This window comes from Suricata suricatta, chromosome 7 (genome assembly GCF_006229205.1).
Source record: "Suricata suricatta isolate VVHF042 chromosome 7, meerkat_22Aug2017_6uvM2_HiC, whole genome shotgun sequence".
NCBI classification, from domain to species: Eukaryota; Metazoa; Chordata; class Mammalia; order Carnivora; family Herpestidae; genus Suricata; species Suricata suricatta.
This window is the reverse complement of record NC_043706.1, coordinates 33,510,864-33,537,344: the sequence shown is the minus strand read 5'-3', so window position 1 is coordinate 33,537,344 and position 26,481 is coordinate 33,510,864. Positions and strand designations below refer to the sequence as shown.

The following is a 26,481-nucleotide window of genomic DNA, read 5'->3' as shown; positions in this document are numbered from 1 at the left end:
AGTGCAGAAGCTTTTTATCTTGATGAGGTCCCAAGAGTTCAGTTTTGCTTTCATTTCCCTTGCCTTTGGGGATGTGTCGAGTAGGAAATTGCTGCGGGTGAGGTCTATGAGGTTTTTTCCTACTTTCTCCTCAAGGGTTTTGATGGTTTCCTGTCTCACATTCAGGTCCTTCAGCCATTTTGAGTTAATTTTTGTGTATGGTGTAAGAAAGTGGTCTAGTTTCATTCTTCTGCATGTTGCTGTCTAGTTCTCCCAGCACCACCTGCTAAAGAGGCAGTCTTTTTTCCATCGGATACTCTATCCTGCTTTGTCAAAAATTAATTGGCTGTACATTTGTGGGCCCAGTTCTGGGTTCTCTATTCTATTCCATTGGTCTATGTGTCTGTTTTTGTGCCAATACCATACTATCTTGATGGTGACAGCTTTGTAGTAGAGGCTAAAGTCTGGGATTGTGATGCCTCCCGTTTTGGTTTTCTTCTTCAATATTACTTTGGCTACTCAGGGTCTTTTGTGGTTCCATACAAATTTGAGGATAGTTTGTTCTAGCTTTGAGAAGAATGTTGGTGTAATTTTGATGGGGATTGCATTGAATGTGTAGATTGCTTTGGGTAGTAATGACATTTTCACAATGTTTATTCTTCCGATCCATGAACAGAGAATGTTTTTCCATTTCTTGGTGTCTTCTTGAAGTTTTCTATAGTTTTCTATAAGTTTTCTATAGTTTTCATCATATAGATCTTTTGCATCCTTAGTTAGGTTTACTCCTAGGTATTTGATAGTTTTTCGTGCAATCATAAATGGGATCAGTTTCATGATTTCTCTTTTGGCTGCTTCATTTTTGGTGTATAGGAATGCAACTGATTTTTGTACATTGATTTTGTACCCTGCAACTTTACTGAATTCACCGATCAGTTCTAGAAGGCTTCTGGTGGAGTCTGCCGGGTTTTCCATGTAGACTATCATGTCATTTACAAAAAGTGAAAGTTTGACTTCTTCTTTGCCAATTCTGATGCCTTTTATTTCCTTTTGTTGCCTGATTGCTGATGCTAGGACTTACAGCACTATGTTAAACAACATTGGTGAGAGTGGGCACCCCTGTTGTGTTCCTGATCTCAGTGGGAAAGCTCTCAGTTTTTCCCCATTGAGGATTATATTGGCTGTGGGCTTTTCATAAACTGCTTTTATAATGTTTAGGTAAGTTCCTTCCATTCCGACTTTCTCAAGGGTTTTTATTAAGAAAGTGAGCTGTATTTTGTCAAATGCTTTTTCTGCATCTATCGACAAGATAATATGGTTTTTATCCTTTCTTTTGTTAATGTGATGGATCACATTGATGGATTTGCGAATATTGAACCAGCCCTGTGACCCAGGAATGAATCCCACTTGATCATGATGGATAATTCTTTTTATATGCTGTTGAATTCGATTTGCTAGTATCTTGTTGAGTATTTTTGCATCTGTATTCATTAAGGATATTGGTCTCTAGTTCTCTTTTTTGGCTGGGTCTCTGTCTGGTTTTGGGTACAAGGTGATGCTGACTTCATAGAATGAGTTTGGAAGTTTTCCTTCTATTTCTATTTTTTGGAATAGTTTGAGAAGAATGGGTATTAGCTCTGCTTTAAATGTCTGGTAGAATTCCCCTGGGAAGCCATCTGGCCCTGGGATCTTATTGTTGGGAGATTTTTGATAATGGATTCAATTTCTTCACTGGTTATCAGTCTATTCAAGGAGCATGAGACTCTTGATATTGGGGTCGTGAGATTGAGCCCCTCATTGGGCACAGAGATTACTTTCTTAAAAAAATAGGGTCTTCTTTCAAAGATATATACTAAAATATCTACAAATGATATAATTTGATGCCTTGGATTTGCTTCAAAATAATATGGAGTGGGAGAGGATGAGGGAATAGAGGAGACAATGGGCCGTGAGATGACCCTGTTGAAGCAGGTGATGGGTACATGGGAGTTCATTTTACTCTATTTTTGTATGTGTTTAACCTTCTACAAACACACAAACACACACACACATGAACACAGACACAGACTTGTTTTGTCTAAGACACTAAATCAGTTCACTAAACTCATAACTGAATTCAGATGAGCACACAGTATGATGTAAGTTGAAGATAGGCCCTCAGGGCAGGAGCTGTGGGCTTGAGACATCAAAGGATGCCCCCATGCATGTTAATATTCAGTGGGCTTCCGCACTGAATGAATATATTTGCTTCAAAATTTCCAAATTCCCCTGATGTTTCTTGAAAAGAAAGTAGGGGGCCTGGGTGGCTCAGCTGGTTAGATGTCCAACTTCGGCTCAGGTCATGATCTTGTGGTTTGTGGGCTCAAGTCCCTTGTCAGGCTCTCTGCTGTCAGTGCAAACCCATTTCAATTCCTCTGTTCCCCCCACTCACCCTGCCCTGACTCTGAAAAATAAACTTAATTTTAAAAAAAGAAAGCAAGTACAGAAGAAGGAGCTAAAAGAAGGGAGTGGGTGATTCGCATATGGGAGAAAGACAACACATACCAACTTGGAATCAAGTCAGTTAAGTGGGATCCTTGCCTCGCTCTCCAGCTTTATTTCTAGTCCTAGAGGATTCTCAAGGTCTTCTGCTAACTAGACTAAGGGTGGAATGGGGCTGCTTCTTAGCCATTGGAATAGAGGTCTTGTTGTGATGTCTCTCTTCTATGATTAGCATGAAGACCTTGAAGTGAAAGGTGTTTAAGCCTCTGACTGAGAATTGAGGTGTAAAAAGCATGTAGCAGGAGGAGAAGCAAAGAATCAAAGGAGATAATGAAAGGCGCTAATTAAGGGCCGTACATCAAGAGATATTGTTACCACACTCAGTCTGCTACATATTGGGTTGTTTTTATTTTAAATATTCTTTATAGTTTTCATTTACATTGGGCACAGAGATTACTTTCTTAAAAAAATAGGGTCTTCTTTCAAAGATATATACTAAAATATCTACAAATGATATAATTTGATGCCTTGGATTTGCTTCAAAATAATATGGAGTGGGAGAGGATGAGGGAATAGAGGAGACAATGGGCCGTGAGATGACCCTGTTGAAGCAGGTGATGAGAGAGGTGGCTTTTAAAAGCCACCCTACCTTTTCTTACTTAAATTATCTTGTTTTTCAGCCCTAACATTTAATTTGCTGGCAAGGCAACTGATTCCTCATCTCAATGTCTGTTATGCAGCTTTCTGTTCTTCAGTAATTTATGCCATTTTTGGATCGTGTCATCAAATGTCCATTGGTGAGTTCAGCACCAAACCACAGGAAGTAGATGGAGACTCTGTCTTGATCATTTCCTTATTGCCAAGAACCCAAATTAAAGCTATGTTTGAGGTACAAAAAAAGGAGGCAGAAGATGGACGTTCTATCCATTTTGGTGTTCAGATTTTAGAGACTGAACACTTCCAGTGTGTCGTTAATAGTGTCACTTCCAGACAAATCAGCCAGCCAGCCGTGTCCCAAAGGAATTAAATGGCAGAGGTACTTTCCTTGGTGAAATTACCACACGTTTGAAATCTGACTGCCCTCAACCCAGAAGATTCAGAGGCAGTTTTGCCAGTATTCCTAGAGTGGACCCATCTTTCACCTGGACCTGTAATAGCCAAAGTCCATGGGCCTTCTTTCAAATAATTGTGTCAGCTTATTAATTTACAATGAGAAAATGCTGCCACAGTAACCAAAGCATTCAAATCCATAGGATAAGCACTTTCCTTCCCTGAGAAAAAGTCCATCTCCTAATTTATATTTAGAGATAACTGTTACAGGGACCACACTAGTTGAAGATCATAGAAACAGTACATTTTCTTCACCTAGGTAAGTGAACCAGCATAGAATCAAGTCACAAAATGCCCCAATAATGTTGGAAGGGCATTGCCAACAGCCACTTAGTGAAGTGACTTTTCCTGGGCTTCCCCACTGAATGACCGACCACCCAGGCAGCACTGATCATTTTCACTGACATACTTTTTCTCCAGATATGTTTGTATATTCAGGCTGATTACCATCCCATTGTCCTAGATGCAGAGTGCTACCCTACCTTTTTAAAGGATGATATCACATGTCTTTACTAAAATCCATTATGTGTTGATTTTACAAGCTCAGTGTCATTTTATACCTAGTAAATCCTTCATAAGTGTTAGGTGTTATTTTTTTCTTTTTATTAGCATTAATTAGCTTTGTTTTCTGATCCTATCACCACCATCTCATATTTTACCATCTGTGAGAGCAGGCATAGTGGCTGAGCCTGATATCCATGTCCAGCCAATTTTTCTTTGATCCCACCCCAAATGCCCACATTGCAGCGAAGGTAATATGTGGGCACCAAGATCTAAATTCTAGGAGTTGGTCATGGCATGTGGAACCAGAGTTCTTTCCTCTGCTCTTTCTTGCTTCTCAATGGCCACTTTCAAAAGAGAAAAGTTCTTGTGATCAAAGACAAACAACATTAGACCATGCCTTGCTTCTGTCCAATTTGTCAGTCTACCTGCATTTAAAACTTCAGTGGGGTGCCTGGGTGGCTCAGTCAGTTGAGCATCTGACTCAGGCTCAAGTCATGATCTCGCAGTCCATGAGTTCGAGCCCTGCATTGGGCTCTGTGCTGACAGCCCGGAGCCTGGAGCCTGCTTTGGATCCTGTGTCTCCCTCACTTTCCCACTTACAGTCTCTCTCTGTCTCTGTCTCTCTCTCAATCTCTCTTTCAAAAAATAAGCATTTAAAAAAATTTTTAAGTTTTCTTTTCTGCCTAAACACCTTCCTTCATAGGTTCCTTCTTCCTTTTGAGTGCTCTGATGATCAATGTCCTGAGCTTGTACCCGTTCAACAGTGGCCACCTGATCCTGGGGACTTTCATCAAGGAGGACTTTTCTCAGCCCTCCTTCCTTGTGGACTATAACAGATCCTTGAGTGTGGTGGCATCCACAACATTTCTGACTGGGATTATTCAGGTAGGAGCTGAGTCTCTGAACCCCAGAAATAAAGGAGCTACAAACGGACCTCTTCCTTTTGTTGCTCCTGTTATCCATTGTGATGTGTGTAGAACTTCAGTGATTTATTTTTGGGAAGCTTACAGGAAGTGTCAATATGATCTCCTCAGTGATGAAACATCTTCCTCCTCAGAAATCACTCCCCACTGACTTAGGATGAGATACTGAATAACCTCATCAGCTCCTTCCATAAAGCTAAAGAGGGGTCCTAGGGACTATGGTCTAGAGTTATACTCATGATTTCATGTTTAAAAAAATCCTTTGTATTTTTTCAACAAGAATAGCACTCGTTGGCTCACATGCTATATTTCGGGTTGATTAAGCATTGGAGTCAGACCTGGAGCTCTTTTTCTTCAATGACAGAAGCACAGCTAAAGAACAATAATATCAATGACTTATTAAAATATCAAAACTTATTTTTGGCATGTCTTTTTCTCTGAGAGTTTACAATCTAAAGCTTCATCCATTGAACTAAAGTCACATATGCTAGCTTTACTTCTCTTTCTTCTCAACCAATCCTCTCTTTGGCTAATTTTTGCTGATCTCTCCTGGGACCATCTTTTATTAGGTAAGAATTTATTGGGAGCCCACATCAGGCTACTGTAGTGAGCTGACTTAAACCTGATACCAGCTACGTGACTTACTTAAATCACCTTACCTTGATGGGCTTCAGTTTCCTCGTGTATAAAATGGAAATAATAACATTTGCTTTGCAGGGCTCTTATGAGGATTAAATGAGAAAATACATGTAAAGCACTCAGCCCAGAGCCTGTCACATAATAAGCATCAATATGTTATAATTACTGGGTACAAAAATATGCATTTGGTACTTTGACAGAGACCAAAAAATTTTTAAAAGTATAACTCCTGTCATTAAAAACTTCAGTCTTGTAAGAGAAGACAAAATAATAGGCAGTCAGCAGCCTATGAATTATCTACATGGCCCTACACATGTTCTCTTACCTCCTTTGAGGAGACATTCCACTTTGAGGAAGATAAAATAGTACTTTTCCCTCTTCCTCTTGCTAAGTACAACTAAAAACCTTGAAACATTATACATAAAACAAACATAAGAATACTGAAAAGTGGAGAGAAGAGGGCAAACTGGCTCCAAACTTCAGGACCCAAGGAACAACACAGTTGTGAATTCCCTGGGTTCTCTTTTTGCCTCATATATTTCAAACTTGGTGCTGAGGAAGCCAGAGACCCAAAATGCTAATAGGTACAGACAAAGGAAAAAAGAAGGGAAAAAAAAGCCCCAACAGACATCTGTTCTTTACAGCCATAGCACCAAGAAAAAGCTAGCAAGACTGGAAACTTTTACATAATAACTACTATACTCCAGACAAAGAGCAAGGAAAAACAAAACAAAACTGTGGTATTGGCCCCCTCATACCAGCAAAGACCAATTGAAGAACCCAGGCTTTCACCCTTATCCACCTGTAATGAGGTACCCATCCACCCCCAACTGGGGTGTTGTCAGAGAAGGCCAGATAGGGAGTCAAGACTTTCATTCCCATTGTGCAATAATGAGACACCCTTTCCACTCCACCCTGGGGTGGTGTCAGAGATGGCTGATAACCATCTCTGCTGCAGTGTCTATGGAGTCCAAGTGGGAAGAAGTAAGGGCATTCCTGTCTCTTCCAGCCAGGATAATATTGGCGGAGGGCTAGTGGGGAGCTAGAACTCCCACCTCTACCTAGCAATAATGAAGGGTCCCCACTGCCCCAGCAGTCAGCGAAAGCTAGGGGAAACCTGGGCTTCTACATCTACAGGCAGTAACAAGATGGCACCTACCCCATCTGCTGCCAGCACTTTGTCAAAACAAACTAGCAAAAACAGTGTTCAAATAAGATCCAGTGTCTCCTAGCGTAATGCCCAGAATGTCTACAATTAGAACTGAAAATTACTTGTCATATCAAGAACCAGAAAAATCTCAGCTTGAATGAAATTATGCCAACACAGTGATGACAGAGATGTTAGAATCATCTGGCAAAGATTTTAAAGCAGCCATCCTAAACATGCTTCAGTCAGCAATCATGAATACTCTTGAAACAAGTGAGAAAACAGAAACTCTCGGCAAATAAACAGAAGGTATGAGGAGGCAAATGGAAGTTTTAGAACTGGAAAGTATAATAACCAAAATTCAAAATTCAAAGGATGGGCTGAATAGCAGAATAGAAGAGACAGAGGAAAGAATGAATGAATTCAAAGAAAGAACAATAGAAATTACCCAATCTGAACAACTGAGAGAAAGTAGATTGGAAAAAGAAATGAACAGAACCTCAGGGACAAGTAGGGTGATAACAGAATACCTTAAATTTGTTTCACAAGAATCCCAGAAAGAGGAGAAAAAAGATGGGACTGAACTACTTGAAGAAATGACAGCTAAAAGCTCCCAAAATTCGGCAAAAGACATAATCCTACAGATTTAAGAAGCTGAGAAAATTTCAAAAAAGATAAATCCATAGAAATCCACACTAAGACAAATCATTGTCAGTCTTCTGAAAACTAAAGACCATGAAAACAATCTTGAAAGCAGTGAGAGGAACACTTTATCTATGGGATGAGGGGAATTGGACAACCCAAATGACAGCAGATTTCTTATCAAAGATCATAGAGTCCAGAAGAAAGTTACACAATATTTTCCATTTGCTGAAAGAAAAGAACTGTCAATCCAAAATCATATACCCAGTGAAAATATTCTTCAAGAATAAAAGAGAAATCAAGACATTCTCATATGAAAAACTAAGAGAATTTGCTACCAGCAGACTACCCTGAGAGAATGGGTGAAGGAAGTTCTCTAAACAGAAAGGAAATGATAAAAGAAAGAATCTTGAGGGGCACTTGGGTGGTTGAGTGTCCAACTTCAGCTCATGTCATGATCTCATCGTGAGATTGAGCCCCGTGTCAGACTCTATGCTGACAGCTTGGAGCCTGGAGCCTGGGTCTGATTCTGTGTCTCCCTCTGTCTCTGCCCCTTCCCTGCACATGCTCTGTCTCTCTCTCCTCCAAAAATAAATAAACATTAAAAATTTTTTAAATAAAAAATTTAAAAAGGAGTTAAGTTTTCAGGAAATCAAAAGTTACACATGGATTTTCAACTGTGCGTGTTGGACGGGGGTGGTGCCCCTAACCTCTGTGGTATTCCAGGGTCAACTATAGTTCTGCAAGATGCTACCATTGGGAGAAACTGAGGAAAGAGTATACAAGATCTCTCTGTACTGTTTCTTACAAGTGCATATCAAACTACAGTTATCTGAAATAAAAAGTTTAAATTTAAAAAAGAAATCTGCACTGGCTAATAAAGTCTAATATTTATGGCTATGTGCTAGTCACCATTCAAAACACTTTACATGCATCATCTCATCTGATCCTTGCAACTCCTCATTTGGATCTATGACCCTTATTTTAAGGGAACAAAGGTATAGAGAGGTTAAGAGAATTGCCCAAGGTCATACAACCAGTAAGATCCCAACTGGGAATTAGGCTGAGGGTTGTCTACCTCCAGAATCCACACGTCAGGTAATTTTAAAGTGCAAGCTAATATTAATAAAAGTGAAGTGTCTTGTGTCAAAAAAATACAAAGTACAGGAATAACCTTTAGTTGGTTGGAGTTGTCTGTGAAGGAACTGTACTTTTCTTCATTTATTGAACATTTAGTACTTTCTTTATTTTTGGTTTATTTATTTTAAGAGAGAGAAAGTGAGAGGGAGAGAGGCAGAGACAGAAGAGGGAGAGAATCCCAAGCAGGCTCTGCACTGTCAGCAGGAAGCCTGACTTATGGCTGGATCTCATGAACTGTGAGATCATGACCTGAGTGGAAATTGAGAGTTGGACACTTAACCAACTGAGCCACCCAGGCACCCCTAGTACTTGCTTTCTATAAGAATGGCTGAGGGTTGCCTGGGTGACCCAACTTCAGCTCGAGTCTGATCTCACTGTTTGTGGGTTCAAGCTCTCCCACTCACAGTCCATCTCTCTGTTTCTCAAAAATGAATAAAAATGTAAAAAAAAAAAAAAAAAAAGAATGGCTGATAGATTTCATGTCCTAGGCCAACTCTGACTGGCCCTGGCTGCCTAGAAAATTATATTAACACAGATTCTGATGCTACATCACAGCTGAGCAAGAAACAGTTTTATTAAAGGTAATAGCTATTCGCCACTTACAAGGTGGAAGGAAGAGATGGGATTAAAAATGAGTAATAACGTTTGTATTTGTCACTATTCTCAGATTTGAGCTAAGCGTTTCACATGTTTTATGCAATGTAGTTCATACAAAACACTGCATGTTGAATATTATTCACTTCTTATTCATAAAGAAACAGGCTCGGAGAGTTTAGTTAACTTGCCCAAGCTCACACAGCCAGTGAGGGACAGCGCCAGGATTGAAGCCAAGGTCTTCATCCCTAGAAATTATGCTCTTTTCACCACATCTTCTGAAGAAAAGGAATTTCACTTAGCTCTTGAAAGGGATGATGAACATGGATTGGCAGAAATGGCAGAACAAAAAACAAGAACCACAAAAAAATCTGTGCACAAGCACAGAAATAGAAATCACACACAAGACAAGAGCTGACTGGCCCAACTATAGTAGTGGTGCATGTTGGTCAGTAATGACCAGATTCTAGAGACCGAGTGTCCAATTGACTAAAAGCTTGGAAACAAAAAGCTTTTACACCTAAAAGATTTATTCTTCCAAGTTTGTTTGTTTTCTAAACTTTTAGTGCAGTAGCAGATGAAGTGCTAATGGCAGTAGGTTCAAGACTTCTTGGTTAGGCCATGTACGTTTTATTAACCTACCTTCTTAAGGGGATTGGAGCTCACCCTCTGTCCATCAATTCTTGCATGAATGCAAGGAGGGCAGGGAGAAGAAGGAGAGGGGGAATCTCAAGCAGGCTCCGCATGGTCAGCACAGAGCTTGACTTGAGGCTCGATCTCATGAACCATGAGTTCATGACTTGAGCCAAAATCAAGAGCTTGACACTTAACCGACTGAGCTACCCAGGTGCCCTGTCCAACAATTTTCTAATTGTTTTTTATTGTAAAAAATGGGGGGCATCTGGCTGGCTCAGTCAGTAGAGCATGCAACTCTTAATCTTAGGGTCTTGAGTTCAATCCCCATGTTGGGCATGAAGCCTATTTGGGAAAAAAGGTATATTGCAAAAGCCTCAAATAATAAAAAAAATGCATAAATTTTAAAGTATTGCCCCAACCTTTAATTCCATTCCCCAAAGGTAACTTTTTTTTTAAGTTTACTTATTTATTTTGAGAGAAACAGAGACAGCTTGAGTGGAGGAGGGGCAGAGACAGAGGGAGAGCTAGAGATTCCCAAGCAGGCTCCATACTGCCAGCACAGAGCCCAATGTGGGGCTTGAACTCACCATATAGTGAGATCATGTTCTGAGCAGAAACCAAGAGTTAGATGCCTAACTGATTGAGCTACTCAGATGCCCCTGAAGGTAACGTCTAATAATAGTTCAGGTGTAACCTTTTAGATCCTTTGTATATTTAAAAATACACATGTATAATTTACATATTATATATGCATATGGAAATATAAAATATTTTGCTATAACATATTTAACATATAACACAATATATTTATAATTTATTGTATGTAATATATACTACATATATACTATATATACTATACTATATAAATATATAAAATATATAATATATAAATAGTATTTTACATGTGTATATGCATGTATAATATATAAATTATATTTATTATATATACTGAATTTATAGTAACTAAATTTGTCTTCAGGATTACATATACTATAATATATACTATAATATAATATATTTCAGGATTACATATATTTCATATTTATATATTATAATATTTTATATTATATATAATCCAGAAGACAGATTCAGTTTAATCATTCTTAGTAAAGATAATCAAGTCGAAGGCCAAGAAGTTTGAGCTGGAGTTTTTTAAATTGCCTTTTCCTTTGTGAAAAGCCACATTCCTCATAGGGATATTAACATCTCCTGAAAAGGGCTATCAAAACCTTCTAACAAAATGCTCTTTCTTTCTTCAACATTTATTTATTTTTGAGAGACACAGAGAGACAGAGCATGAGCAGAGGAGGAACACAGAAAAAGGGAGACATAGAATCTGCAGCAGGCTCCAGGCTCCGAGCTGTCAGCACAGAGCCCACCGCTGGGCTCGAACTCATGGACTGCAAGATCATGGCCTGAGCTCAAGTCAGCCACTTAACTGACTGAGCCACCCAGGTGCCCCACAAAAGGCTCTTTAAAAAGGCAAAAGCTTGTTCTGATCACTTGGTCACTGTTAACCTCACATTAATAAGGTCGCTAGACTCTAGGGCAAAAACCTAAGTGCTCCTGAAGAAAGAAGAAAGCGTGGTCTAGTGCCTGTAAGCAGCTGCTGAATCAACACCAGGTAGTTCCTTGTCTCCTCAGTATCAGCTGATGAGAAAAAGAGAGAAGAGGTTATTAAAGGGGCCTAACTGAACTTTTTGGTTGGAAGCCCCCCGGAGAGCGCCTAATAGGCGCAGTGTGGGTTTGCCTCTCATGCTGCTTTTCTTTCCCCTCTGAACCTTCTACAGCTATCCATGGGCTTGTTAGGATTCGGCTTCGTTGCCACTTACCTTCCGGAAGCTGCGATCAGCGCTTACCTGGCTGCCACGGCGCTACACGTTATTCTGTCCCAGCTGACTTTCATCTTGGGGATTATAATTAATTTCCACGCCGGTCCCATGTCCTTCTTCTATGTGAGTGCTTTCTACCCCCACCCAGAGTTACAAGTGCCCCCCGCCCTTTGCCTCCAAAAGGAAGTGGACCTGAGTGGACAGACGGCTGCATAGGCAGCCGAGTCAACAAGGGCCTAGAAATGACCTCAGCCCTTCTAGATTCAGTCTCAAGGAATTGCAGATGCCAGCTGGACCATGCTATATAAGGTTATAATTAACATGTTCTCAGCTGCATTCACCATTTTGCCCAGTCCTTTTAAACAAACATGATTTACATGAAACTTCGGTTTTTAGAATACTGTAATCTATCATAATTCTTCCCATCACATGCCTCCTAACAGACATGTATTCTATAACATCTAAAGAACATTAAATGCTGAGTAGTTCCTTAAGAATGGTTTAGAGGCCACTCTAAAGAATATATATGATTTAGAAAAATTAGTAAAGAGTAAGATGTAAGCAGAACTCCTGGGTCCTTTCCATTACATTGAAACACATAAAGTGTACTCTCTCCTTATTGGGCATTATTATATTTTAATATCTCTTTTGCAACTTAAAAAATGTATATCCTCCCATTTCCCGTCACTGTGCTAGTAATACATATTTTATTATTGAACTAATCTTGAGAGAATATCATCTTCTAGATTTGGGCAATTATCGTAGCCCTTTCTAAGCCTCTGTAATTTTGTTTTCTTTCAGAACGTAGTTAACTACTGTGTAACTCTCCCAAAAGCTAATTCTACCAGCATCCTACTATTTCTAACTGTTGTTGTAGCACTGAGAATCAACAGATGTATCAGAATGTCCTACAATCGGTACCCCATCCAGTTTCCCATGGAAGTTTTCCTGGTAGGTGTTTTGATGCCCCCAATTCATGGTTTAGATCATCTAAAATGACTGCTTTCTAAAAAAAATTTTAAATAAAAAGCAAGCAATTTGGAAGGGAAAGGACCAGAGGATACTACAAAAAAAAAAAAAAAAAAGCCATGTTTGGGGCGCCTGGGTGGCTCATTCGGTTAAGTGTCTGGCTTTTGGCTCGGGTCATGATCTCACGGTTCATGGGTTCGAGCCCCGCATCGGGCTCTGCTGACAGCTAGCTCAAAGCCTGGAGCCTGCTTGGGATTCTGTGTCTCACTCTCTCTCTGACTCTTCCCTGTTTGCACTGCCTCTCAAAAGTAAATAAAAGACATAAAACAATTTAAAAAGATGTTCAATTGTGACAAAGCAGAATATATTTAATTTTATTTATTTTTATTTAAAAAATTTTTTTATGTTTATTTATTTATTTTTCAGAGAAAGAGAGAGACAGCACGAGCAGGGGAGGGTCAGAGAGAGAGGGAGGTACAGAATCTGAAGCAGGCTCCAGGCTCTGAGCTAACTGTCAGCACAGAGCCCAGTGTGGGGCTTGAACCCACAAACCGTGAGATCATACTAGCTTATATTGGGGCGCCTTGGTGGCTCAGTCAGTTGGTCATTTGACTTCAGCCCAGGTCATGATCTCACAGTTTGTGAGTTTGAGCCCCACTGAGCTATCAGCACAGAGCCTAGAGCCTGCTTTAGATTCTGTGTCTCCCTCTCTCTCTGCCTCTTGCCCACTCACATTGTCTCTCTGTCTAAATATAAATAAACACTAAAAAGTTTTTTTAAATAAAAATAAACACTAGCTTATATTTGGAAAGCATGCTTACTTTTATTTTTTAACAAGTTTCTTATTTTATTTTTTAAGTTTATTTATTTTGAGATAGAGTATGCAAGAGCAGGGGAGGGACAGAGAGAGAGAGAGAGAGAGAGGGAGAGAGAGGGAGAATCCCAAGTGGGCTCTACACTGACCGCAGTTCCCCATGTGGGCTCAAACCTGAAAACCATGAGATCATGACCTGAGCCAAAATCAAGAGTCGGATGCTTAATGACTGAGACCCAGGCACCCCAGACATGCTTATTTTTAAAGTACGTTTTCTCCATTGCCTCTTTTTCATATAATTTCATTGTTTTTTCCTTATGAAAGAAATCCAGGCTCATTCTAGCAATTTTGAAAGACATTAAAAAAAAAAAGAAGAAGAAAACTAAGTCCTGTGGCTGCACCTCCCAAATTCACTACAATCAATAATTTTGGGTTTTCAGTTATTCACTGTTTTCCTCTTTCAGATATATGACAGGCTTACGCTCAGTGTTGGTGAATTTCCATCTTCTTATAGATAGAATTTTTTGTTTGTTTGTTTTTTAAGAATCTCTACTCCCAATATGGGGCTCAAACTCACAACCCTGAGATCAAGAGTTGCGTGCTCCACTGATTGAGCAAGCCCATGCCCCTGTTTCTATTTTATTTATTTATTTATTTATTTATTTATTTAATGTATGTTTATTGGGGCACCTGGGTGGCTCAGTCAGTTAAGCATCCAACTCTTGATTTAGGCTCAGGGTCACGATCTCACAGTTCATGAGTTTGAGCCCCCCATCAGGCTCTATACTGGCAGTGCAGAGCCTGCTTGGGATTCTCCCTCTCTCTCTCTGCCTCCCCCACTTGTGTTTTCTTTCTCAAAATAAAGAAGTAAAATTAAAAAATAAATATTTTTGAGAGAGAGTGCATGGACTGGGGAGAGTCAGAGTGAGGGAGAGAGAGAGGGGGACAGAAGATCCAAAGTGGGCTCAATGCTGACAGCAGAGAGACCGAGGCAGGGCTCAAACCCATGTATGGAAAGACTCTAACCTGAGTTGAAGTCAGATGCTCAACCAGCTGAGCCACGCAGGCACCCCGTTTCTACTTTAATAGTGTTGTAATCATACTGTTATTCAGCCTTCTTTAATCCTCACTATGTTACATTAGAGAAATTGAGGGAGACGAGATGTCAGATGGATTGCCTAATCCGTGTCATTAGTAAGTGGCAGAACTGGGGCTCATTACTAATAACAATATTTCTTCTTTCTTTTAAAAAAGTTTTAATGCTTATTCCTTTTTGAGAGAGAGAAAAAAACAGAGTGTGAGTGGGAGAGTGGCAGAGAGAGAGGGAGACACAATCTGAAGCAGGCCCCAGGCTCCGAGCTGTCAGCACAGAGCCCGACACAGGGCTCAAACTCACGAACCACGAGATCATGACCTGAGCCAAAGCCAGATGCTTAATCAACTGAACCACCCAGGCGGCCCTCTTCTTTCTTTTAAAAAAAGCCTACTGTAAAATTAATCTTTTGCAGTTATAATGAACATTTTTACAATGATAAATAAAGCTCAGGTTTTAAAAGTCCGCATTTCTCATACTAGGATCGCTGAATGCTCGGGCGTCCTTGAGAATTAATTTCCCCTTAAGAAGTGTTCTGTTGCAGAGATCCTGAAAGCTCACCAAATGTCCATGCATTCCCATCTATATCCCAGGTGCCCTGTAGTTGGCAGGACCATGTGACTTTGGGGCCAAAGCATAGGGGAAAGGGTGTGAGTCCCCATGTTCTTTCTTCCCCGGCTGTGGTAGAAATAATAGAGCCCACCAGGTGGAATTAGCCTCCTGGATCCCTGAGGCACTGTTTGCAAAGAAGTAGTCCCAGAGAGACACTGACCCGCAACAGACTCTGGGCGGGCAAAAAGGAACACAGATCTCACGGTTTGTATGTTACCACAGCGTTACCTATTCTATACCAAATAATCTTATTCTTTTGAGGTGCATATTCTTTCTCCCTTGGAGTAGTTGAAAAGTTATTAATTCAGAAAAGCCAGAAATGGAAAGGCTACTTCTGTAAAGACTTTCCCAATCACTGTACATAAATAATGGTGTCCTGGAGCCCAGGGGACAATGTGCACGTGGAATTGGAGGAGCAGAGTCACGGGCAACCTCTCCTTTCCATGGAACCCAGCTCAGCTCTGCACCCTTGAGCAAATATTCCCAGTACCTCAGCTGAGGTTTTGGAGTCACCAGCAGGTGGCATCTGTGACACAGATATGGGTCCTTTCTCTCTCTCTCTCTCTCTCTCTCTCTCTCTCTCTAATGTCCGCTTTATTGAGATATAATTGACATCTAAAGTGGTAAGAGATTGAAAGTGTACTTCATGGTGACGGCACGTGCATAGATATTGTGAAAGGATTTACCCATCTAGTTAGTGAACACCTTCCATCACTCACGTATTTATCTTGTGTGTGTGTGTGTGTGTGTGTGTGAGAACATTTACATTCTACTTTTAGCAAATTTGTGTTTTTTTAAGTTTATTTGAGAGAGAGAGAGAAAGAGAGAGAGAGAGAGAGAGAGTGTGTGTGTGTGTGTGTGTGTGTGTGTGTGTGTGTGTAAGCAGGGGAGAGGCAGAGAGAAAGGGAGACACAGAATCCTGAAGCAGGCTCCAGGCTCTGAGCTGTCAGCACAGAGCCTGATTCGGGACTCAAATCCAGGAACTGTGAGAACATGACCTGAGCCAAAGTCGGAGGCTTAACCAACTGAGCCACCCAGGAGCCCCTGTTTTTGTTTTTAGATTCCATATATAAGGGATACCATACAGTATTTGTCTTTGTCTGGTTTATTTCACTTAGCATAATACCCTCCAGGTTCATCCATGTTCTTGCAAATCAAACTCCTCTCTTTTTTTTAGTCTTAGAGAGAGTGCCAGTGGGGGAGGGGTCAGAGAGAGAGAGAGAGAGAGAGAGAGAGAGAGAGAGAGAGACTTATAAGCAGGATCCACGTTCAATGTGGAGCCTGGTCCCATGACCCTGGGGTCATGGCCTGAACTAACATCAAGAATCGGGTGCTCAACTGACTGAGCCACCCAGGTGCCCCAAATCAACCCTTTCCTGAGAGACAGCAGCAACAGGGATCATAGTGATGTTCCTTCAAGCAACCTCAAAGGCAATGAATGTTAACCAGAGTTAGAAGGAAAGGTAAGGAGTATTGAGGGTGCTGTGGTTGGCTATGGCTGACAGATTAGTTTGTGAGCCACAGTTAAGACGTTCCTGTGGGGAATGCTATAAGTAATTAGGATGCGCCGTGGAGTCAAGTTGGAGAGGACACTGAGGTCCAGAAGTAAAAGTCAGTGGAGACTTAGAATTGTTGCAGTTTAGACACTTTTTTGTAACCTACTTTATACTCAAAGGTTATCAAAGCCTGCAATGCATTACATAGACATCAAATCCAGTGATCGGGAGCACTTTCTGCCAAGGAGCAAGGATTAGAGATGTCATTTAGAACTGGGAAAAGGCCTCCATGTTTTCCCTGGCAGTGAAGAGAATGGGAGAGGGAGGCTGAGAGCTGTTCTGCCTGACGGTATAAAAAGCTTCTTACAGCACCCACCAAGACGCTACTGTCTAGATGTGCCGGAGGAGAAACACCCACCAGTCTGTCCTTAACACACTAGTGTCAAACGGTAAAGCAAAGTTTCAAGGCGATATCTGGGATCCAGGTGGAATACACTGACAAATAATCCAAGAATCCTATAGCTATAAGAGATTATACATATTTCAGGTTCATAATTTATATATACGTATATACGTGTGTTTATGTGTGGGTGTGTTATGTAAGTTGTTCAGCAAATACAAAAAAAGCACCAAAATAGTTGGCTTTGGGTGATTTGTTTCTGCTTTTTAATTTTTCATATTTTCCTCTATGTTCCTTTATGAGCAAATACTACTGTACATTGGACATAAAAGAGTTCCTTGGCCACTGTCCGCACTTCTTGTCCCTTAACTATGTAAGGAACAAAACTCTCCTCTGACTCAAGCTATGATCCAGAGTCTTCTTTCCTTTCCGATCTGTAGGGTTCCCAGGGGTCTTCATTGGATCGCAGCATCACAGGCAAACCCACCGCTATCCTGCTTGGCGTCTGGTTGAACTCTCAGAGTAGACGCTGGGAAGGATTTGTGTGTTGCTAGGGAGAATGGGGTAAAGCAGCTCCACATTGATTATTCGAAGACCTGGGCGTTGAGTCCTTTGGTCCCTGGCTTCATTTGCTTTGACGTGAGGTCTCTTCTCTATAAGGTGTAACCGCTGCTGGGCTGTCTATTTTCCCGCTAGTTGAAATAGAAAGGAGACTTGCCACTGTAGGAGTAAATGAAAGGGTAATTACATTTTTTAAAAAAGGCAAGTCATGGCTCTGCTGAAGACTTTGCTTTGTGCTGTCAAACACTGCTCCACATTTATTATTAAGGGTCAGCTAGTAATGGTTCTCCGTCGCCCAAAAGCTTATTTATATTGGTACAGAGCACCTAGATCTAAAAACTTTTATACCTGAGGCCTTTATATACGTAGTACACGAAAACATGTTTCTGTTGGGTCTAGGTATTTAAAACTGGTGAGGATATCCATTTGTGCCCATTGTTATGTCAGAGACCAAGGCTGAAGTTGCTTTTCATTCTGGCTACAATGCTAACAAGAGGTTAGGGAACCAAGAGCCAGAGATGATTTCTGCCATGCCTGCTCCATGGACCTGGCCCCACCTCTGCTTCCAACCTTTATGCATAGGGAGGGCCACATAGCTCATTCCCTAAGCTCTGCTCCTAGAAGCAAAACATAATATTTAAATGATCATATGCATTTCTTTAACCCCTACAGATTCTTGGCTTCACTGCATTTGCAAACAAGATAAGCATGGCCACAGAAACCAGCGGGATGCTCATTGAAATGATTCCTTATAGGTCAGTAACTCCGCTTTTCAGGATTACTTTACTTTCCCCTCTCTGTTAACCTCGCTTAGCCTCTGACCATACGGCCTCATTGATGTTCTCAACTAGCAGTCAAATTTGGGTAATGGACTCAAATTTATTTTAATTTTTTTAAAGATTTTATTTATTCTTGAGAGAGAGAGAAAGAGCATGAGCGAAGGAGGGGCAGAGCAAGAGAGGGACACAGAATCCGAAGCAGGCTCCAGGCTCTGAGCTGTCAGCACAGAGCCCAATGTGGGGCTCGAACCCATGAACCATGAGATCATGACCTGAGCTAAAGTCAGACGCTCAACTGACTGAGCCACCCAGGCACCCCTCAAATTCATTCTAGAATACAGAGGTTCCTGAAAGAGGATGGGCTACAACAACCCTGTGCTTCTTCTCTGGTCAGCCTCTTAACTCTCTTCCCATAGTTGAGCCAGTCAGTGCCCTTACGCTAGGAAACCGTTGGAGATGCTAGAAAACCAGAGAGATTCCTGCAGTCTTTTCCACAATACATCACGGGCCTTCTCAACCTCCATACCTGTCTAACTAACTGTCAAGGATGGAACGAGAGATGCATCTTTTCCCAGCCCCTCTCCTAGAGCTCAGTGCTCAAGGGATGACTGTTCCTTCTGGCTTCACCCACTTAAGCTAGATCGGTGTCCTTAAGAAACATTATTTTCTTACTCTGAGTAGAAAGCTATCTTTGAGTCCTGTGGCATATGCAATTCTTAAGGATTTGTGATTAATTTACATTATAATTATTGCCAGTGACCATGGGTCACTCTCACTTCTGTTAGGAAAGTAAAATTTCTGTAACCTTGATCAGATGGGAGCACTGAATCCTAACCACTAGAGCACCAGGGAACCCCTAGTAACCTTGGTCAGATGAGTCACTTTGGCTAAGAAAGGCATCCACTGCAGTTTCTCGACCCACACGCAGGCTTTTGAGGAGCCTTATTCATTTCCTAAGGCTGCTCAGTGAGGAATACCGCAGAGTCCGCGACCCAGGCAGACTCCACGGTGACACGACACAGGCGACTTGGATGAAAGCACATTGGATTAGTCTCGTGTCCTGCCAGTTCCTCCGTGAAATCGGACGATGACTAAGTCATTTGAAATTCTGTTCAAAAAAAATGTGAGCAGACCACCTAGGTACCAGGAAATGCAACAATAAACCAGACTGACTCTGCTCTCAGAACAAAATATCGGTATTTTGTTCTATATAAGACCGATGCTTTACAGAATTATTTTATTTCATTTGCACCTGACAGTGGTGCTCCTTTTTATGGCTGAGGAAACTAAGGTTTACAAATTTGTGTCATTGGTCCGCGATCACACAGTTGGTCAGGGGCTGAACGACTTTTGAACTCCTTTCTATTTAACTCCAAAATCTATGATGATAATCACTGCATCATACACACTCGGTATGCTTCTGTTGTTCAGGACTTAAAAACCACACAGTCAACTTCTGTTTATGTTTTATCCTTAGATTCAGAGTATAGATAGACAAGTGAGCATTTCAAACTCTAATTTTAGACATTGCTTTGAACTTCCCTTTTTATTATATATTTATCCCTGGTTGCTAAGGATTAGAAAAAATTGAACAATTTAAGTTAGTTCTTCCTGTGTCCGTGTCCCCTTTTAACCTAAGCTACTAAGAAAGAATGAAATGTAAGAAACCAGCAGAGAGGAAAACCCGTAGTTTGTGTCGTGGTGCTCAATATTTAAGGTTTACTAACGTAGATTTCAGCAATAAGTTTCATTTACTGTATACTTCTTTGGGACAGCCACAATATATACTTTTTAAGTTTATTTATTTATTTCAAGGGGGCAGGGCAGAGAGAGAGAGGGAGGGAGAGAGAGAGAGAATCCCAGGCAGGCTCTGCACTGTCAGCGCAGAGGGGCGAGAACTTATAAACCATGAGATCATGACCTGAGCTGAAATCAAGAGTCAGGCACTTAACCAACTGAGCCACCCAGGCACTCCTGGGACAGCCACATTCTTATCTAATTTCTTAAAAATACAAAAAGGGGAAATTTAACAAAAGGTTCAATAGCTATCTGCCTTTGAGTATTCAGTTATATTTTTATCTAGGTCATTCCCTGAAAAACACCCAGGTGCTTATAAGTTATAAGTATATTAAAAATAGGGAACTAGCATAGACATAGTTAAATGGTGAAGGAAAAGATATTAAAACATAGGAATTTAGATTTCTGTATATAAAAATGGGATGAAATAAGAAGACAGGAGGAGATAGTACTTTGAGGTACTAAAAGTGATGCTTCCTGCTTTAAGGAAAATGAAATTGAAAATGCATAAACTAATAAATTTTAATTAAAGTACTAAAAATGCATCATAGAATTTATTTTAAAATAATTTTCCAAAGTGGTATGTAATACATTGTTCATTTTACTGAATTTAGATTTTACACAAAATTTTATAAGTCAATTTTGAGTCATATATCTGTGTCTTGATGAAATGACAAAATAGTAAGAATAAACATTTCAAATAGCAAGTCTCATCTAAAACATTTAGAAAATTTTTTTACTTAGAAAATAAACCTAGAGTTACAGAAACCAAAATATATTTGTGCTTCCAAACTCAGTTTAAAGAATTATTCTATGGATCTATAGGAAAACAACACTGACCCCCAAATCATGAAAATTTATTTTCCTTTTTTAGTCTGTTAATGTCATGATTGATGTTAAACCAAAATTGCATCACATATAAACCTCACTTGGTAATGATGTATTATCATTTTGTATATTGATTTGCTAAGATGATGTTAAGAATTTTTGCATTCATTGGGCGCCTAGGTGGCTCAGTTGGTTGAGCACCCAACTTCAGCTCAGGTCTCACAGTTCATGAGATTGAGCCCCATGTCCAGCTCTGTGCTGACAGCTCAGAGCCTGGAACCTGCTTCAGATTCTGTGTGTCTCTCTCTGCCCCTCCCCCAACTCATGCCCTGTCTATCTCTGTCTCAAAAATAAAACAAACATTAAAAAAATGCTTTATAATGTTTGCACTCATGTATATGAAGAATATTATCTTGAGAGTTTCTTTATTGGTCCTATCCATCGGGCTTTAGTATCAGGGTATTGTAGACATTATAAAAGAAATTGTGGTGTATTCTTTTGTCTTCACTTTTTTAAAATATTTTTTAAAGTTTATTTATTTGTTTATTTATTTTGAGAGAGAGATAGAGAGAACAAGTGGGAGAGGGACATAGAGAAAGGAAAAGAGAAAGAATCCCACAAAGGCTCCACACTGTCAGTGCAAAGCTTGATGTGGGGCTCAAACTCACGAACCATGAGATCACGACCTGAGCTGAAACCAAGAATTGGACTCTTAACCTACTGAGCCACATAGGCTTGTCTTTAATTTTTGGAAGAGTTTCTATAGAATCAGCATTATTTATTTCTTAAATATTTGGTAGAATTTATCAGTAAAGATATTTAGGCCTGAAGTTTTCATTGTGAGCAGGTTCTTAACTAAAAATTTAATTCTTTTTAACTTTAATTTTTAATAGGTTATTAAGTACAACTATTATTAAATTACATTAGCATTGTCTATAATTCAGATTATCTATTTCTTCTTGAGAGTAGTCTGTTAGTTTTGGTGATTCAAAAAATTTTTTTAATGTTTATTAAATTATTTTTTAATATTTATTCATTCTTGAGAGAGAGAGAGAGTGGTATAGAGGCAGAGAAAGAGACACACACAGAATTCAAAGGAGGCTCCAGGCTCTGAGCTGCCAGTAAAGAGCCCAATACAAGGCTTGAACTCACAAACTGTGAGATCATAACCTGAGCTGATAATTGGACACTTAACCAACTAAGACACCCAGACACCCCTAAATGTTTATTTATGTATGTATTTTGAGAGAGAGCGAGAGAGCAAGCGAGAGAGAGCCCACATGAGCAGGTGAGGGTTAGAGAGAGAGAGAGAGACACAGAGAGAGAGAATCCCAAGCAGGCTCCATGCTGTCAACACAGAACCCAATGTGGGGTTTGATCTCACAAACCATGAGATCATGATCTGAGCTGAAATCAAGAGTCAGATGATTAATGGACTGAGCCACTCAGACTCCCTGGTGATTCAAGAATTTGCCCATTTAATCTAAGTTGTCAAATATATTGGTAAAAAGTTATTTATGTTCTCTTAATATCTTGTTTTAATAAACAGCTTTATTAATATATAATTTATATACCGTAAAACTCACCAATTTAAAGGGTACACTTTTGTGGATTTTAGTATATGCTCGGAGTTGTACAACCATCATCACCATCTGATTTCAAAATATTTTATCGCCCCTAAAAAGAAGCCCTGTCGCATTTGTCCCTCTCCATTGCCCATGGCTACTACTTAATCTACTTTCTTTTTTTTATTTTAAGTAAACTCCACACCAGACATGGGCCTTGAACTCACTAAATTTAGAGTCACATGTTCCACCTACTGAGCCGGCCAGGCACCCGTTCATCTAATTTCTACCTCTAAGGATTTACCTATTCTGGAATCATAAAATATGTGGCCTTTTGACTCTGGCCTCTTTCACTTAGCATAATATTTTTAAGATCCACCCATATTGTAGCATGGATCATTCCTATTTATGGCTGAACAGTATTCTGTTATATGGACATACCACATTTTGTTAATCAGTTCACCAGGTGATGGACATTTCAGTCATTTCCAGCTTTTGGTTATTATGAATAGTGCTACCAAGAACCATAGTGCCAGGTTTTTCTTTGAGAACCTGTTTTCATTCCTTTTGAGATTATACCTAGGACTAGATTTGCTGAGTCAGATGGTAATGCTGTGTTGAACTTGTTGAGGAGTTGCCAAACTATTCTCCACGGCAGCTGCACCATTTTACATTCCCACCAGGAATGCACAAAGGTTCCAGTTGCTGCTTCTGATTACAGAAGTGCAGACCCTGAAGTGAGCAGCCTTTATTGTTACACCTCACTCCCATTGTTGCAAGTCCCTCCCCTTCTGGCAAAAGTGACTTCCAAGGGATTTAATGGACTGGCACCCCATTTTTCTTCATTTTCCTCTTTTTTGGCCCCTTTTGGAAGTCATACATTAAAGATTAGGACATTAAAAAAAAAAAAACTGCACTTACAGGGAACATTAGAAAATAGTCATACATGCCCAGAGTAAGGAACAGACTCTGAAAAGACCTGAGAAAACCCTAAGTTTAACATTTTCTTCAACTAAAGGCTTATCCTTGGCACAAAAACAGCCAACAATAACAACAACAAAAAACAGCAAACCCTAGGAACGGGGAGAATCCGATTTCCAGAGGTGCCATATTATTAGATTCAAATATCCAACGTTCAACAAAAATCTCAAGTCAGATAAAAGAAGAGGAAGTATGGCTCATTAAAATGAAAACAACTGGGACCTCTGGGTGGCTCAGTCGGTTAAGTGTCCAACTTCGGCTCAGGGCATGATCTCATGGTTCATGGGTTCAAGCCCCATGTCAGGCTCTGTGCTGACAGCTCAGAGCATGGAGCCTGCCTCAGATTCTGTGTCTCCCTCTCTCTCTGCCCCTTCCCTGATCACACTGTCTCTCTCTGTCTCTCAAAGATTAATAAAAATGTTAAAATATTTTTAATAAAGAAATAAAATGAAAACAACAACAACATAAATTGTCCTGAAAAAGACCTACTGGAAGATCTACTTGACAAAGACTTTAAAACAATTGTCTTAAAAATACCTAAAGAACTAAAGGAAAATGTTGGAAAAGTAAAGCAAACAATGTATGAACAAAGGGGAAATATCAAAAAAGAGATAGAACCCTAAAAGTAACCAAAAAGAAATTATGGGGATAAGAAGCACAATAGCTGAAAGGAAAAATACACTAGAGAGATTTGAAAGCAGATTTGGACAGTTACAGGAAAGAATCAGTGAACTTGAGGATAAGATAATGGAAATTATTGAATCTGAGGAACAGAAGGAAAAAAGATTAGAGAAAAAGGAACAGAATTTTAGGGACTTATGGGACACTATCAAGCAGGCAATATACACTTTGTGGGAGACTCAGAAGGAGAAGAAACAAAGAAAGGGATGAGAACATTTGAAGAAATAATGACTGAAAATCTCCAAAATTTTATTTTAAAAAGCATGAATGTAAATGTCTAACTCTAGAAATTCCTGGTAAGAGGAACTCGAAGAGACCAATAACTAGATATATTATCAAACTTCAAAAGACAAAGAGAATCTTGAAAGGAAAAAGAGAAGTGACTCATCATACATATGGGTTTATCAATAAAGTACTGAGCAGATTTCTCATCAGACACTTTGGAGACCAGAATGCAGTGGGCCAACAAGGTGCTAAAAGGATTAAAAAAAAAAAAACCCCATCAACCAAGAATCGTATATCCAGCAAAATGTCCCTTCAAAAGTAAAGAAGTTAAATCATTCCCAGATAAACAAAAGCTGAGGGAGTTTATTGCCACTGAACCTGCCATGGAAAATATGCTCAAGGGAGTTCTTCAGGGTAAAATTAAAGGATACTTGACAGTAACGTAAAGCTGTATGAAGAAATAAAGATCTCAGTAAAGGCAAATATTGGTAAATTCTAAAAGCTAGTAATGTTAACAATGGTTTATAATTCAACATTTTATTTTTTACATAATTTAAGAGACCAGTGCATTTAAAAGAATCACTAGTTTACGTCTTGAGGTACACAATGTATAAAGGTATAATTTTGTGACATCAATAGCAGAAAAGGGTATGAGTAGAGCTGTACAGAGTTTTTGTACATTATTGAAGCAAAGTTGGTGTAAATTCAAACTAGAGTGTTATAACTTTAGGAGGTTAAATGTAATCCCCATGGTGACCACAAAGAAAATGGTTATAGAATATATACAAAAGGAAATTAGAAAGGAATTTAAACATTTCACTACAAAAAAAATCAACTAAACACAAAATAAGATAATAATGCAGGAAATGAAGGATATTTAAAACTATAAGACATATAGAAAACAAATAGCAAAATAGCAGAAATCCCTTCATAATAGTAATTACTTTAAATGTAAATGGATTAAACTCTCCCATCAAGATTAGAAGATTGGATAAAACACATCATCCAACTATATGCTATCTGTAAGAGATACGCATTAGGAGCACCTGGGTGGCTAAGTCAGTTAAGCATCTGACCATTGATTTCAACTCAGGTCATGATCTTACAGTTGTTGGGTTCAAGCCCCACGTCAGGCTCTCCACTGACAACACAGAGCCTGATTGAGATTTTCTTTCTCTCCTCTCTGTTCCTCCCTTGCTCTCTCTCAAAATAAATAAATAAACAGTTAAAAAAAAAAAAAGAGAGAGAGAGAGAGATGCGCTTTAAATCCAAAGACACAAATAGATTAAAAGTGAAAGAATGAGAAAAGATATAGTAACCAAAAGAGAACAGAAGTGGGTATTCCAATGTCAAACAAAATAGACTCTCAGTTTAAAAAATTTACAAGAGGGGCACCTGGGTGGCTCAGTCGGTTGAGCGTCTGGCTTTGGCTCAGGTCATGATCTCACAGTTCGTGGGTTCGAGCCCCGCATTGGGCTCTGTGCTGACAGCTAGCTCAGAGCCTGGAGCCTGCTGTGGATTCTGTGTCTCCCTCACTGTCTGACCCTCCTCTGTTCCCGCTGTCCCTCTCTGTCTCTCAAAAATAAATAAAGAGCATAAAAAATTATTTTAAAAAAGCTTACAAGAGACAAAGAAGGACATCATATGTTATAAACAATCCAATACAGCAAGAAGATATAACAATTATGAACATTTACACACTTAATGACAAACTGTCAAAATACATGAAGCAAAAAAGGACAGAACTGAAGAAAGTAATAGATAGTTCTACAATAAAGGTTGGTGACTTCAATACCCCACTCTCAGTAATAGATAGAGCAACCAGGCGGAAGGTAACTAAGGGGAAATGCAAATTGAAAGTACAGTGAGCTACCACCTCATACCCATTAGGATGGCTACTGTGCCTGTGCACACACACACACACACACACACACACACACATACGCATATACCTATCCCAGCAGGTGTGTGTGTGTGTGTATCTAAGATAGAAAATAACAAAAGTTGTTGGATATAGATTTCTTTGTGCACTATTAGTAGAAATGTAAAATGGTAC

The 26,481-nt window shown here is 39.7% G+C and overlaps 1 protein-coding gene and 1 long non-coding RNA gene across 5 annotated transcripts in view; one reads left to right on the top strand and one right to left on the bottom strand.

Moving 5' to 3' along the window:
• SLC26A8 (solute carrier family 26 member 8) overlaps positions 1–26,481 on the top strand; it is a 79,951-nt gene that overhangs the window by 18,762 nt on the left and 34,708 nt on the right. For all 4 annotated transcript variants that reach the window (XM_029943353.1, XM_029943351.1, XM_029943349.1 and 1 more), the window contains 5 exons: positions 3,138–3,254; positions 4,775–4,956; positions 11,583–11,747; positions 12,426–12,575; positions 18,242–18,324. In XM_029943353.1, coding sequence (XP_029799213.1) covers positions 3,138–3,254; positions 4,775–4,956; positions 11,583–11,747; positions 12,426–12,575; positions 18,242–18,324 — 697 coding nt within the window. The remainder of the gene's footprint in view (positions 1–3,137; positions 3,255–4,774; positions 4,957–11,582; positions 11,748–12,425; positions 12,576–18,241; positions 18,325–26,481) is intronic.
• Positions 17,252–26,481, bottom strand: part of LOC115295472 — a 64,297-nt gene continuing 55,067 nt past the window's right edge. The window contains exon 2 of the long non-coding RNA XR_003910418.1: positions 17,252–17,728. This is a non-coding gene — a long non-coding RNA (uncharacterized LOC115295472). The remainder of the gene's footprint in view (positions 17,729–26,481) is intronic.